This window comes from Bubalus bubalis, chromosome 5, assembly GCF_019923935.1.
Source record: "Bubalus bubalis isolate 160015118507 breed Murrah chromosome 5, NDDB_SH_1, whole genome shotgun sequence".
NCBI classification, from domain to species: Eukaryota; Metazoa; Chordata; class Mammalia; order Artiodactyla; family Bovidae; genus Bubalus; species Bubalus bubalis.
In genome coordinates this window covers 100634440-100651295 of record NC_059161.1, presented here as the reverse complement: position 1 = coordinate 100651295, position 16856 = coordinate 100634440, and the positions used below count along the sequence as shown (strand labels likewise).

Here is a 16856-nt window from a genome sequence, read left to right as displayed (position 1 = left end):
CTTTTTTGGGTGTGTGATGAGAATATTTCGGACCTACTCTTCTAGCAACTGTATATGATACAGTATCATTATATATATAATCACAGTGTTGTACATTAGATCCCCAGAACTTATTCATCTTCTGACTAGAAGTTTGTACTTTTTGACCAGTCTCTCCATTTTCCAACTGTTTAGTTCCAATAGTCACTATTCTACTCTCTTTTCTTAGAAATTCAGGTTTTTTTAGATCCCATATAGGAGATATTATGCAGTATTTATCTTACTCCATCTGACTTTTCTTATCATAATACTTTCAAGGTCCATCTGTATTATTGCAAAAGACAAGATTTCCTTCATTCTCATCAATGGATAACATTACAAAGTGTATGTATGTGTATATGAGTAAATCACTATATAACCATTATGATATATTATTTATCCATTCATTCATTGGTGGACACTTAGGTTGTTTGTATATCTTGGTTATTATAAATAATGCTGCAGTAAACATAGAAGTTCAGGTATCTTTTCTATATCCTGCTTTAATTTCCTTTGGATATATCTCAGAAGTGTTGTTGCTGGATCATAAGGTAACTATTTTTAATGGTCTTGAGGAAACTTCATACTGTTTTCCATAATGGCTGCACTAATTTACATTCTCACCCTCAGTGCAATAGTATTCCCTTTTCTCTACATCCTCAAAAACACTTGCTATCTCTTGTCTTTTTGAAAACAGCCTTTTTAACAGGTGTGAAATACCTCATTGTGGTTTGCTTTATACTTCCCTAATAACTAGTGATGTTGAGCACTTCATGTACCTGTTGGCCATTTATATGCCTTCTTGGGAAAATGTCTGTTCAGTTCCTCACTCATTTTTAATGAGCTTTTTTGTTTGTTTGTTTGTTTCTGAGTTGTATGAGTTTAATTCCCCCAACAAAATATTGCCTAAAACTTAACTGCTAAGTAGACCTATATGGGGATGGGGAGATGGGAACAACTGTTAGATATCTTAATGAATTTGAAATCCAGAATTCTTCCTGCTTTATTTTCCTAAAGAGTAAATCTGATCATGTGACTTTCATGCTAAACATCCAATGTCATGGCTTCAGTGGCTTACAGGGCCCTGTTTGACTAACCCTAAAGCCCCTCTCCCATCTTATCTTTCAACTCCTGAGAATCCTAGGGTCTAGTACACATACTCTTCTCTCTCTCCTGCCATTTCTTATTATTTGACTGAATCCTTTGCCCATTTAGGGCTTCCCTGTGGCTCAGATGGTAAAGCGTCTGCCTGCAATGCAGTGGACCCAGGTTCGATCCCTGGGTCAGGAAGATCCCCTGGAGAAGGAAATGGCAACCCACTCCAGTACTCTTGCCTGAAAAACTCCATGGGCTGTCACCTGAGAAGCCTGGTAGGCGACAGTCCATGGAGTCGCAGAGTCGGACACGACTGAGCGACTTCACTTTTGCACATCTAGAAGCAGCTCAGTGTCATTCCCTGAGTAGGTGTCTCCCCGGAGGCTTGCTACTGTTGTCAGATTCCTCCGTGGATGTGACCTTCTTGAAGAGAGGGGTTGTTCTGCCTCCATTCCTGGTACATAAAAAGTTTCTATAAAGGTTGATAAGAGTATTAATGCTTTATTTCACGAAGTTATTTCTAGAATGAATGGCATCTCATTTATTTAGCAACACTTTTTAATCCATTAGAATGAGAGCTGTCTGGTAAAGGAAGGGGGTGTTTAATGACAGCAGAAGCAGGTTCTATTTCCAAGAGAGTTGTCTATTTTAAAAGAAGACCAAATAAGACATATAGAGAAATACTATTGAGAGCAGTGTTTTTTCCACAATAAACTTTATCTCTAAGAACAATTAGAGGACTCAATAGCTAGGAATGTATGTCACGTGCTAAAATAACAGTATTTATATATAAAAATTGTGATTTCAAAACTCTGAGCCTTCTTAGAGTGCTGTCATAATCTTCAGGAAGAGTAGTTCTTATTTTTTGCAAGACAAACTGAACTTCATTGAAATAATAAGAGCTAATATTTATTGAGTGCTTATTGTGTGACAGTCACTGTTATAAATATTTTGTTTATGCCGTCTCACTTAATACAACCACTCCATTGGTCATAACAGTTATCTAGTTTTATGAGAGGAAAAACATAGGCATCAAAAACCACAGAGCATATAAAAAACTGAGATTTAAATACAGTTGTTTTTAGACAGAACTGAGCTATTCTGTCCTAACTCAGTCACTGTGCTGTATTATAGTCATACTGTTTGCAAAGTGATCTTGTAGGTATGAGGCCAACCAGTTCAGAGGATATCTAATTAATATACTCAGTAAATTGAAATATATTAAAACTATCTTTTTACCTGTCATCAGAAAAGGTCACCAACTCATAACCCCTCTTAATAGTCCTGAAGCTGCAAGAAATCTGAGATGACCTAGATATTCTTCATTATTTCACATATGTCGACATTGCCTCGTGACACTGAATATTAAAGCTAGTGTGGTGCTAAGCTAAGGATGAAATTCTCATGAAGCACTCATACATTTTCTAATGAATTAGAGCCAAGGTCAGTATGCCATCCTGTTCCGGAGATAACCTTGGCGAGGAAAACTTTGAGCACTTGTACAACTTTTGTTATGCCTTTAACCAATTTGGAGTTCAAGTTGGCGAGGCTGAAGCTTCTCTGGGGTCCCTACCGTCACTTGGCTGAGGGTGGTTTTACGTGTTTACAGAATGATCCTGCCACTCATGTCTACTATTCTAAATCATTCTGTAAAAATGTAAATCTTAATTAAAGTAGCAATTAGTTTACATACAGATTAAGTCATAGCATTATATTTAAACAAGGGAATTACTTGAGAAAATAGTGTTGTTTGGTTTTCAGCTATCTTTCTTGCTGCTTGCATTATGTTTTAGTGTAATTTTAAAGAGAATATCTAAGTCTTTTTTTTTTGACCAAATGTGCTTCAGCTGTCCAAGCTCTGCATTTATATTATATAGAAATGGCTGACTCCCTTTGGCGTTTTTCTCCATTATAGATCTGAAACTATTTTATATACAATTTTATTTTCATCCATTTTGAAATTCTACTTTTTTCCTTTTGTGTGGCTTAGAATAAACTGACCTTATATGTTTCTTATTTTATGCAGTCCTATGCAGCTGAGCTTTATTAAATGGGAGGATATTTTCTCTTCTTTATTGATCTTTTCACTACTTATTTTAAAACAAAAATCATCTTTAAATTTTAAAGAGTCATCAATTGTAGAGTGGATTGTGATTTAACAGCATTCTTGGGGTGGAGGGAACCAAAAATATAATAAATGAAAAGTGCCAAATATTGTAGACCACATCCTGATTTCAGAAACATTAAAAAGTGAAAAAATTGTGCATCCCACAAATTGGTGAAATACATGTTCATGGTTTATACCAGTCCAGTAACCCATCCTTCTCCTGAGATGTGCTCAATAAGAGACTCTTAGGGAATTTGTAAAATATTATAACATCTGCAGATACTTTAGAAGTAAAGTATTTGTCACATACTTCTCAGAAACTGTTACTTTTCTTTATATGGGATATAATGTTTTGAGTTCCAACTCTATTTGAAAGAAGATGTCCATTTTTTTCAGGCATTTAAAAAACATTTCAATTGAAACATGTGGCTCACAAGCATTCTATATTTATATAGTGGTTTGTGCAGTTTTAGAAACTTCTAAAAAGGAGATGCTACCTGCCGTGAGATGCAGCACTCTCTGGTTTTAGTTTGAATACCACTGCAGGTGTTTTTACTTTTGGTTTATACTTAATTGCACATTGAAGACATTAACACATGTTTTCATCTGCCTGGCAGCAGTGGTATATTTTATTTAAATCCAGAAAATAATGTGATAAGCATATTTACATAATTTATTATGTTTGACAAACCTAAGTGTTCCCAGATTTTGACTTTCACCATGAAAATTCATTGAGACCTCATCAACCTACCTTGTAATTAAGTACACTGATTTACAGCCTCTTTTTCAATTGTCAAAATAATTCTATTCCTGTCTCATAATTATAGAACCCTCCTACTTGGTTCCTGCCTATTTTCTGAGCCTCATTCCCCAAGTGTTCTCTATCCTACATGAAATAAATTCATGCTTTGCCTGATTGAACCATTATTGGTTTCTGTTCTTTGCAAACAAAAATTCAAATTTCATTTGAAAGTACTATGTCAAATGGAAATGCATAGTAATTTTAGAATTTTTACATTTCCATATAGCAAAATGAATAGAGGTAGGCTAGATTTATGTATGTTGTATGTATGTTGAATGCATGTCGGATTTGAGCTAGCACGTGTTGTATGCTTAGTCGCTTCAGTCATATCTGACTGTTTGCAACTGGATAGATTATAGCCCCCCAGGCTCCTCTGTCCATGGGATTCTCCAAGCAAGGATACTGAAGTAGGTTGCCATGCTCTCCTCCAGGAGATCTTCTTGACTCAGGGATGGAACCCAGGTCTCTTATGTCTCCTGCTTTGGCAGGTGGGTCCTTTACCACTAGAACCACCAGGGAAGCCCAAGCTACCATGCAAGCTGCAGTGAAAATGTGATGCTTTACGTTTGAGGCAAAACTCAAAACTAGATTAACAGATCTACCTATTACATTTTGTTATTATCATATTTGAGTTTGAGTTTTATCATATAGACAAGAGGAGATATTGAGTGACATTTTAGGTAGTTTTTCAAGAAACTAGGTTCCCAAGAAGGTTGTTGGGACATTTGTTTTAAGCAACCCCAAATTTGTACAAATTTGTCCATCTGGGAGACTTTTCTTTAGTAGGTAGTAAGCAGGGTCTGAATTTCATTTAGTGAAGCCAAAATAGATGGATATGTTCTGTGCCCACATCCTGATCCAAGCATGAGCATTAGATATAAGCTTGGATGTTTGGATTTGGTGTAGGGGAGGCTACCACTCTGAATCCTAAGATATTGACAAAATTATAGTTATGTAGATAGGGTGGACAAAAAGATTTAAGTACAACATTAAGTGAACAGAGAAGCTGGAGCTAGAAGCATATAGCTGAAGAACCCAGGATTATATATACTAGCTTTAGATAAGTGTGAAGGGAAATAGAGGGGCCATCAGCTTCACCGGAATTCAGTATATCTCTGTCCAAACTCATGTGTTCTTTTTTCTATGTTATATTCAGTCTCAGCTGAGTTGTGATGTAGTGATGACCCTCAGTACATTTTCCTAAGTAATTCTTGAAAATAAAATTTTATATTTGAGTCTCATCAGCAGCTTTTATGTTACTTTACCAAATGTGGATGAAGCCTCTGATTGGCTGAGTTTGAATCTCATCCTTTCCCTTGATAGAGTGGGTAAAGTTAGTATCACACAGCCACTTAGAATTAGCATGGAAAAATGATTCTCACAAGAAAAATCAGGATCTAGTTATTAGAAAAAGGATAGTATAAGCTTGATAGGCAGGGAAAACAGACACCTAAACATTTTATGATTCTTTTAATCTACTTTTTCTTATGTCCCAGCAAATCATACTCATAGTTGGATCCTAGCATTTGGGGCATAATTACATGTGTAAGTTGTTATTTTAGGCCTTCTGAAAGCATCATCCAATTTGATAGGGATGAGATCCATCGTTTAGAGGGTAGATAAAATGCTACATGTCTGATTACACAATTGTAAAGAGTATGTTCTTAATGCCTGAATGATTTGTTGTTGTTCAGTTGCTCATTCATGTCCACCTCTTTGAGATCCCATGGACAGCAGCATGCCAGGCTCCTCTGTCCTCCACTATCTACCAGAGATTGCTCAAACTCATGTCCAATGAGTCAGTGATGCTTTCTAACCATCTCATCCTCTGCTGTCCCCTTCTCTTTTTGCCTTCCATCTTTCCCAGCATCAGGGTTTCTTCCAGTGAGTCGGCTCTTCACATCAGGTGGCCAAAGTATTAGCGCATCAGCATCAGTCCTTCCAGTGAATACTTAGGATTGATTTCCTTTAGGCTTGACTAGTTTGATCTCCTTGCTGTCCAAGGGACTCTCAGGATTCTTCTCCAGCACCAAAATTCAAAAGCACCAATTCTTTGGTGCTCAGCATTCTTTATGGTTCAACCCTCACATCTGCACATGACTACTGGAAATAGCAAGTCTTAATTCTTTCCAAGATTAAAGAGGTGTGATCACCAGCACTGAATGAAGAGGTTAAATCAGCGAATTTTCTGGGAGTCAGTGTTCCCTCTCCAGTGCTCTGTGCCATCTGTGTTTCTGAAAAATATGTCATTTAAGAAAAATCTCAGTACGGGTCTTGCAAGTCTTACTTTTATCCAACAATTGGCCCCATTATGGGTGATTATAATTGATTATCCTCAGTTCTGGATTTATTTCAAAATAGTTAAATAGTCTAGTTCTTAAGCTCTGGAAATGATATTTATCTTAATGGAAACATATTGTTTGCATGGATGCCCAGAATTATCAACTGCCAGAGCAGACTGTGGATACACAGCATAATCATTGCTCATTTTGGGGATGGCCACAGGGTATCCATGTGGGACAGTCTTCCTTGTGCTAATATAGTTGCATTGTCCAAGTCTATCACACACGTTTGAAAAGAAATATTCACTGCTGTATCACTTTAGAATTGCACATAATGAACAAATGAAAGAAAAAAAATCAAAAGAAAGGAAGGAAGAAAGAAAGGAAAAATAAAAAAGGGGGTAAAATCTTTAAGTGAAGATGTAAATTTTAAATAGTATGGTAAAATTTAAAGTATTAAATTTTAAGTAGAAATATATTATTAGCTTTATTATCTTTCTAAATTTACTCATGTATGGATATTAACACACAAGGCCTTTAGATGTCCTTCACTCAGCTTGTCTCAATTTTATTTATTTAATATTCCTGTTTTTTAGATATTTTAACTTTTTAAATAATTGTTCCCAGTTTTATTGAAAATTAATTGACACATATCACTGTATAAATTCAAGGAGTACATCATGATGGTTTACTTTATGTATATTGGGAAATGATTATCACAGTAGGTTCAGCAAGCATCCATCTTCTCATACAGATATAGTAAAAAGAAAAGAAAGATCAAAGGGAAAACATTTTCCTTGTGATCAGCCCTCTTTGGATTTTCTCTCAACATTTTTTTCTGTATGTCATCTGTCAGAGTTAGCTGCAGGTATCATGCTGCACTTTACATTTCTAGTACATATAATATTTATCTGATAATTTCAGATTACTGCCTCTTGACCATCTTTCTCTAATTCCTCCTCCTTCTCCCCTCCACTTCTGGTAACCATAAGTTTGATCTCTTTTTCTGTGAGTTTGGTTGGTCGGTCTTTAGTTTCTCTATCTGACTTACCTCATTTCACATTTTGTCCATGTTTTCACAAATGACAAGCATTTCTTCTTTTTAACCACACACACACACGTATACACACATACACTCACACATATACCACAACTTCTCTGTCTGTTCATCCATCAGTGGGCACTTAGGTTGTTTGCAGGCCCAGAATTATAAATAATCCTGCTGTGAAGGTGGGGGTACTGATACTTTTCCAAGTTAGTTTTTTCTTTGGTGGAAGTAGACTCGTTGGATCATATGGTAGTTCTGTGTTTAATTTTTCGAGGATCCTCTGTACTGTTTTTCATAGTGGCTGTAGCAGTTTACAGTCTCACCAGCAGCGCCAAGGTTCCCTTTTCTTTGCATTTCTGCCAGCATTTGTTATCTCTTGTCTTTTGATGATGGCATTCCAACAAGCATGAAACAATACTCTATTGTTTCAATCTGCTTTTCCCTAATGACTAGTGATGTTGAGGATAATCTCATATACCTGTTGGCCTTTTGTATATCTTCTTGGAGAAGTGTCCATTTATGTCCTTTGTCCAGTTTTTCAAATTAGGCTATTTGGTTGTTTGCTCTTGCGTTGCCTGAGTTCTTTACATATTTTGAATATTAACTCCTTATCAGATACATTATTTGTGCCCTTTGTTTTTTGCCATTTCATAGGTTTTATTTTTACTTTGTTGATGGTTTCTTTTGCTGTACAGAAGTTATTTAGTTTGAGGAAGTCCCACTTGTTATTGCTGCTTGTGCTAAAGCAGGTTAGAAATATCAGATCCAAAAAGACATTACAAACATCGAGTAGCAAATTAATATAGAATGTTCTCATGTACCTTTCCCCAAAACCTCTAATATAACAACCTACACTGATACTATAATTATTGAACCAGAAAATTAACATTGAATTTTACCAGTGTTTCCACTAAAGACCTCTGGCCTTAGAATGATGAAAATCTAAGTGAACAACAAATCTCTAGAGATACTGAAGAGATATACCTAATATTTAAAAACTGAGAGAAATCAAAAAAGAAAAATAGACAATTTAATAAAAAAATTTAACATCCCCTGTGTCAAAAATATCATAAATAGACATGTATAGTAGGAAAACAAGGGTAATTTTTAACCTACAAACTGAGCAATACTGTGGAGTTAAAATATAAATATGTGTCTCTTTACTGTAGTTTATGAGCTTTTAGATACAGGAATACCATACATTAAAGACTTTAAAAACCTTAATCTGTGTTTTGCTGTATGATGAGTACAGATATTTGCAAAAAAAAAAAAAAAACCTTTACTAAATGAATCAAGATAATTCCTCACTTGTATAAAAAAATTCATGGTATTTAAATTCTAAATAAGTTTTTTAGAGTTTCAACTCATACTTGAAGAGGAAAAGTTAGACAAAGGATTCTTTCCAACTGAGGGAGCTATAACCACTCTTTGCATGACAGGAAAATAAAATAGGAAATTATGTTCATAATCAGGTGGGAATTATGTGTGAAGAAGTCTTAAATTTGATGTATTTGTTCATTGAGTTATTCATTCACACTGCATAAATTTAGTTCAATTTCCTTATGATGCTCATCAAATTGACTCTCTTTAGAGTAGTTATGTATGAGATATACTTTCCATTACATTGTTTGCTACTGTAGAGACAGTATAAAGTCTAAATCCTGTGAGTTTTTACAGAGTTTTCTGCTCTCTTTTATCCTTCCTGTCTAAAAGAAGAGTAGGTACTCAGTTATGGGACAAAGAAAAGCCCGAGTGTCATGAGGGAGATGTAGTTGACACACTCTAAGGGTTTAGATTCAGATGGCTAACACTGTGCCTCCATTTCTGAAGTAACCAACATTTGTTTATGAATCTAGGTCAAGTCCAGCATATAGAGTACTCTTATGAGGCCTGGAAGAAGAAATGGTTTCTGAGCATCAAAACGCCCTTTGCATGCAATGCACAGGTGTCAGAAACATGAGGACTCTAAAACCATAGTGTTTAAAGGAAATTCAGACACTAGTGCATTCGTGACTCTATTAAACTAGATTCCAAGGTGATGCGCATCCAGATGATGGTAGAAATAAATGCTTGCTGTTTAGAGGGAGCTTTCAGAAACTAGTATCAATTACAAATTTGAAACCAAAATTATTTTAGAAAACAGCATAGATAAATACAATAAACAGATTTAAATGTAAGACCAAAGAAAGTTCCATATTTTCTAATAACTGTGTTAATGCCAATACATCAAACCCATCGATTTTTGTTGAATAAAAAAACAATCTTTTATAGTACAGATTCTACTCAATTTATGAAAATCAGCTACATCTCGTATCATGAAGGATTTATCTGTGAACAAACCAGAGGCGCTGCTGACATAATTTAAAGAAATTGTTAATATTTTATAACTTCTTAGCAATAAAAGTATGTTTCTTTCCTCAGAATAAAAGCTTGAAACACAAACTGTTGTTTGGAAACAAGCTATGCGGCCTACATGCAGAAGAGGTGAGTATGTTTTCCTTTCTTAAAGCTTCAAGTGAATAGAAACAGTATTAGTGCCAGATGTTTTTTTTAACCCAAGACATCTGGTGACTCTGTTCCCTTAAAACATAACTGCAAACATTGGAATAAGAAAATAAAAACACATTTTAAACTTTTAGGTATTTTGGATGTTTTAGCATTTCATCACCAAATATAAAAAATGTTAAGCCACTGAAGTGTTACTTTCCTAAATGATATTCTGGATTCCTTCCTTAACTGGATTATTAAGAGTTCCTTACTAGCAAACACCTGGAAGTCCATGAAGTTTTCACTTCTGGTACCCTCTAGGTGGTGATAGAGAATCCTCCTGCCAGTGCATGAGAGGCGGGTTCAATCCCTGGATCTAAAAGATCCCCTGGGGAAGGGAATGACAACCCACTCCATTGTTCTTGCCTGGGGAATGCCATGGACAGTGGAACCTGGCAGCCTACTGTCCATGGGGTCACAAAGAGCTGGACATGACTTGGGACTAAACAACAACATCAACAATGTGATGTCTGTACTTGTTGGAGACTAGAGTGGAAAAATAAGGATTCTAGGACTGAACATAAAATGAAAGAAACAAATAAATTCACTGGTTCTATTAGATGGACAAAAATATTGTCTCATACAATATTGCCCCCTAAGTGGGGGAAAACGTCATTCTATTTAATTCAGGTTTAATTACAATCCATTTTTTCTTTTCCTGATCTTCCAAATGAAATCTGTAATGTAGAAATATAGCTCACAGTCAGTAATCCTTAGTGACAGTAAAGAGAGAGTAGAAATAGTGTCATAGTAGAGTGATACTTCAAGGAGAGGAGACTGCACTTAATGTGTTAAGTTGGAGCCTCAAAGGAGCATACAAAAAGACTAGTTGTGCAAAAAAAAAAAAATAATAATAATAATAATGGAAAAGCCTGTGAATGATAAGGCCCAGGCATGTTAGTCTTCAGTGAAAACCAAATACTTGTGAAAGGAAGGGGGAAAGAGACAGGTTTAGGTAGAAGAAAAACAGTCTAACACAAGTTTATCCCTTTCCCCATTGCAGATTAGAAGCAAGGCACAGAGCTGGTAAACAACTTCTACCATCTCCTAAATATGGAGCCACCTCTTAATTCCAAAAGCTGTTTCCTGATATTATCACCTTCTAGCAGAAGGAACAGGAAATATTACCTTGTGACTCATAAACATTGATCTTTAGGAGTCTATCTAGAAAGTAATGGCACATATGTCCTTGTATCCTATTTGCCAGAACTAGGTCACAAGCCTAGCTAACTTGTAGGAACCTGGAAAAGGCCATTAGGTTGGTGTTCATGTGCTAACTTGTAGGAACCTGGAAAAGGCCATTAGGTTGGTGTTCGTGTGCTCATGCAGAATTTGGGGTTTTTTAATTAAAGAAGGTGAGAATACTCCTTGGTGGACATATATAAGTCACTATTGAGAGTCTAGCATGCAATATGATTATCCACTTATAATGTCTTTACAGTAATATTATATATGAAATGAATAGAGCTGTTAAATACATTGAAATTGAAAGGTTGATGCCCCATAAATGAGAAATAAAACTGAATGGCATATAGATATGAGCCTGTGTATTTTATTCTCTCCATTGTATTTTTCTATTTGGATATCAATAGACTCTCATATTGTTTATATTTGCTAAGTTTCTAGACATATGGCATACCTAGTGTGCAGTTTTTGAATATTACCTTTAAGAGGGTAAGCAAGTGGAGCTGTTTTGAATAAGGACCATCTGAATTGAAGCTATATTCTGTGATAATTTACATGTTCCCAGAGTTCACACAGCTCCCATGTACATGTAAAAGAGGTGGCCCTAGGAGAAGGGGTGTGTGGTGTTTAGAAACAAACAGAAGAATGAAAACCAACAATGACGACCTGGGTCTACCTATAGTTTTTAGCCCCTTAGTTCAAGAAAGACTCATATATTTTCTTCATCTTAGCTTCTTAGAGGACATATTATTTCTGCATTCTTATTTATGAATTCCTAGAGGTTTCATTTTCTTAATTCAACAGATCAATTCAGTTGGCTCCTGAAAGGAATGTCTGTGAAAAATTGTTTCTAATATTTGAACCTTTCAAGGGTATGCCATTTACAACATTTTCAAGATTCTACTCTAATGATGCTCCCACCATTAGATGATGAGTTAGTAATTATAACACCATCACAACACAGTCCCCCATTTTGCCAGCTAAAATACTTTGCATGGTTGGAAACACTCTGAATATAAAAGTAAACTGAATAACAGTTGCAGTTTGATAACTGAGAGACTCATAAGCATTCAGTGAATGCTTAGAAAAGCACAATATTTCAAAAATATAAGTGGGATTTACTTATTAAAGATGATTTTCATATCAGCACTGTTTACTAGGATATAGTAATTCCATGAGGATCATGTAATTTACTAGGCACTATGACCAGCTACTTTTATTTTTTGGTTTTTAAATAGGCTTTATTTTTTAGAGACATTCTAGGTTCATAGCATAAGTGAGCAGAAAGTTCAGAGTTCCCATATACTCCTGCCCCCACACATAACCTCCACCATTATCAACATCCTCCACCAGAATGGTAAATCTTTTATAATCAATGAAAGTACACTAATGCATGATTATCGTCCAGAGTCCCTAGTTTAGTTTAGGGTTCATTCTTGGTGGTGTACATTCTATAGATTTTGACAAATATATGACATATATCCACCCTTACAGTATCATATAGAAAAGTTTCACTGACTTAATCTGTGGTTTAAGAAGCCCTTCTGGTAATTCTTGTGTACACTAAAATTTAACAACCATTTCATTACTAAATTTTAAAGCTAAGTTGAAAAACATAGTCAAGAAATTAAGACTGTATTAAATCCTGCATCTAACTGAAAGTGTACTGGATTTATCCTATTCTCTTATTTTATTGAAGTATAATTGATTTTTATTAGTTTCAGGTGTATAACATAGGCATTCAGCGTTTTATATTTTATTTAATAATGGCTATGTTTCCTTGTGCTATACAATATATCCTTGATACTTAATTTATTTTATACATGATAGCATGTATATCTTAATCCTATATACCTGCCTTGCCCATCCGCATCACCCCTTCCTGTTGGTAGTGCCCATCCGCATTACCCCTGTTGGTAACTGCTAGTTTGTCCTCTATACCTGTGAGTCTGTTTTTTTTTGTTTTTTTTTTTTTAGATTTATTTTGTTTTATGTGTTTTTGGTTCCACATATAAGAAGTAACATAGAGTATTTGTCTTTCTCTGTCTGACTTTCATTATATATATTTATACCCATATCCTTTTTATCCATTCATCTTTGATGGACACTTAGGTTGCTTCCATATCCTTCCATATCTTGGCTATTGAAGCAATGCTGCTATGAACATTTAGGAAGATGTATCTTTTTGAATTAGTGTTCTTAGTCATTTGAGTAACTCCCATACTGTTTTCTGTAGTGAGGCAATGGCAACCCACTCCAGTACTCTTGCCTGGAAAATCCCATGGACGGAGGAGCCTGGTGGGCTACAGTCCATGGGGTTGCTAGGAGTTGGACACGACTGAACAACTTCATTTTTAATTTTCACTTTCCTGCATTGGAGAAGGAAATGGCAACCCACTCCAGTGTTCTTGCCTGGTGAATCCCAGGGACAGGGGAGCCTGGTGGGCTGCCGTCTATGGGGTCGCACAGAGTCGGACACGACTGAAGCTACTTAGCAGCAGCAGCACCAACTTAAAGCACCAGCAACAGTATACTTGGGTTCTTTTTTCTCCACATCCTTAACAACATTTGTTATTTGTAGACTTTTTGATGATAGCCATTCTGACAGATGTGAGGTGGTATCTGTTTATGGTTTTGATTTGCATGTTCTTGATAATTAGCAACGTTAAGCATCGTTTCACGTCTTATAGTTTCATGGATGGTTTCTTTTGCTGTGCAAAACTTCTTCAGTTTAATTAGGTCCCATTTGTTTATTTTTACTTTTGTTTCTTTTCTTTTGGAGACAGATCCAAAAAACATTGCAATGATTTATGTCCTGCGTATTTTCCTCCAAAATTTTACAGTATTCGATCTTACATTTAGGTCTTTAATTCTTCTTGGTTTAGTTTTGTATATGGTGTTACAGAATGTTCAACTTAATATTTCACATGTAGCTGTTTTGGTGAGCTAAAACAAAAATTGAATTTTATTGAGGTATAGTTTTCATAGAATTAATCCCATTTATCTATATACTTTGAGGGTTTGACCAATATTTAAGTTAGGGGCTTCCTTCATAGCTCAGTGGTAGAGAACCTGCCTGCAATACAATGAGTTCAGTCCCTGAGTTGGGAAGATCCCCTGGAGAAGGAAATAGCAACCCACTCCAGTGCTCTTGCCTGGAGATCCCATGGACAGAGGAGTCTGGTGGGCTGCCATCTGTGGGGTCGCACAGAGTCAGATATGACTGAAGTGACTTAGCAGCAGCAGCACCCAGTATTCTTGCCTGGGAAATACCTTGGGCAGAGAAGCCTGGCGGGCTACAGTCCATGGGGTCATAAAAGAGTCAGACAAGACTTAGTGACTAAACAACAAAAACAACTAAACTTCCCACTTATATTTTATAATCTCTACCATCAACCCCCCAGCCCATGTCAACTAGTAACCTGATTTACAACCTAGTCTTTTGTCTTTTCGAGGATATCATATATATGGTAATTTACAAAATAAAGCTTTTTTTATGAATACATAGTATAAGACCTTAGAAATCCACCCATATTGTTACATATTTCAGACTTTATTTAAAACATCAGATCAGATCAGTCGCTCAGTCGTGTCCGACTCTTTGCAACCCCATGAATCGCAGCACGCCAGGCTTCCCTGTCCAGCACCAACTCCCGGAGTTCACTCAGACTCACGTCCATCGAGTCAGTGATGCCATCCAGCCATCTCATCCTCTGTCGTCCCCTTCTCCTCTTGCCCCCAATCCCTCCCAGCATCAGAGTCTTTTCCAACGAGTCAACTCTTCGCATGAGGTGGCCAAAGTACTGGAGTTTCAGCTTTAGCATCATTCCTTCCAAAGAAATCCCAGGGCTGATCTCCTTCAGAATGGACTGGTTGGATCTCCTTGCAGTCCAAGGGACTCTCAAGAGTCTTCTGCAACACCACAGTTCAAAAGCATCAATTCTTTGGCACTCAGCCTTCTTTACAGTCCAACTCTCACATCCATACATGACCACTGGAAAAACCATAGCCTTGACTAGAAAAATCTTTGTTGGCAAAGTAATGTCTCTGCTTTTGAATATGCTATCTAGGTTGGTCATAACTTTCCTCCAAGGAGCAAGTGTCTTTTAATTTCATGGCTGCATTCACCATCTGCAGTGATTTTGGAGCCCAGAAAAATAAAATCTGACAGTGTTTCCACTGTTTCCCCATCTATTTGCCATGAAGTGATGGAGCCAGATGCCATGATCTTAGTTTTCTGAGTGTTGAGTTTTAAGCCAATTTTTCACTCTCCTCTCTCACTTTCATCAAGAGTCTCTTTAGTTCCTCTTCACTTTCTGCCATAAGGTTGGTGTCATCTGTGTATCTGAGTTATTGATATTTCTCCATGCAATCTTGCTTCCAGCTTGTGCTTCATCCAGCCTGGCATTTTGCATGATGTACTCTGCATATAAGTTAAATAAGCAGAGTGACAATAGATAGCCTTAACGTACTCCTTCCCAATTTGGAACCAGTCCATTGTTTCATGTCCAGTTCTAACTGTTACTTCTTGACCTGCACACAGATTTCTCAGGGGGCAGGTCAGGTGGTCTGGTATTCCCATCTCTTGAAGACTTTTCCAGTTTGTTGTGATCCACACAGTCAAAGGCTTTGGTGTAGTCAGTAGAGCAGAGTAGATATTTTTCTGGAATTTTCTTGCTTTCTTGATGATCCAATGGATGTTGGCAATTTGATCTCTGGTTCCTCTGCCTTTTCTAAATCCAGCTTAACCATCTGGAAATTTATGTATCATGTTATGTTGAAGCCTGGCTTGGAGAATTTTGAGCATTGCTTTGATAGTGTGTGAGATGAGTGCAATTGTGTGGTAGTTTGAACAATCTTTTGCATTGCCTTTCTTTGGGATTGGAATGAAAACTGATGTTTTCCAGTCCTGTGGCCACTGCTGAGTTTTCCAAATTTGCAGGCATTATTGAGTGCAGCACTTTTACAGCATCATCTTTCAGGATTTGAAATAGCTCAACTGGAATTCCATCACCTTCTCTAGCTTTTTTCATAGTGATGCTTCCTAAGGCTCACTTGACTTCACATTCCAGGATGTCTGGCTCTGTGTGGGTGATCACACCACCATGGTTACCTGGGTTATGAAGACCTTTTTTGTATAGTTCTTCTGTGTATTCTTTCCACCTCTTCTTAATATCTTCTACTTCTGTTAGGTCCACACCATTTCTGTCCCTTATTGTGCCCATCTTTGCATGAAGTGTTCCCTTGGTATCTCTAATTTTCCTGAAGAGATCACTAGTTTTTCCCCTTCTATTATTTTCCTCTATTTCTTTGCATTGATACCTGAGGAAGGCTTTTTTATCTGTCCTTGCTGTTCTCTGGAATTCTGCGTTCAAATGAGTATATCTTTCCTTTTCTCCTTTGCTTTTGGCTTCTCTTCTTTTCAGAGCTATTGTAAGGCCTCCTCAGACAACCATTTTGCCTTTTGCATTTTGTTTTCTTGGGGATGGTCTTTATCTCTGCCTCCTGTACAGTGTCACATACCTCTGTCCATAGTTCTTCAGTCACTCTGTCTATCAGATCTAAACCCTTGAATCTATTTCTCAGTTTCACTATATAATCATATGGGATTTGATTTAGATCATACCTGAATGGTCTAGTGGTTTTCCCTACTTTCTTCAATTTAAGTCTGAATTTGGCAATAAGGAGTTTATGATCTGAGCCACAGTCAGCTCCTCATCTTGTTTTTGCTGACTGTGTAGTGCTTCCATCTTTGACTGCAAAGAATATAAT

The 16856-nt window shown here is 36.6% G+C and overlaps 1 protein-coding gene across 4 annotated transcripts in view; it reads left to right on the top strand.

The window, feature by feature from the left end:
- The window catches only part of LUZP2 (leucine zipper protein 2), a 518159-nt gene that overhangs the window by 383331 nt on the left and 117972 nt on the right, over nt 1-16856 (top strand). For all 4 annotated transcript variants that reach the window (XM_006064754.4, XM_044943452.2, XM_025286284.3 and 1 more), the window contains exon 6: nt 9774-9836. In XM_006064754.4, coding sequence (XP_006064816.2) covers nt 9774-9836 — 63 coding nt within the window. The remainder of the gene's footprint in view (nt 1-9773; nt 9837-16856) is intronic.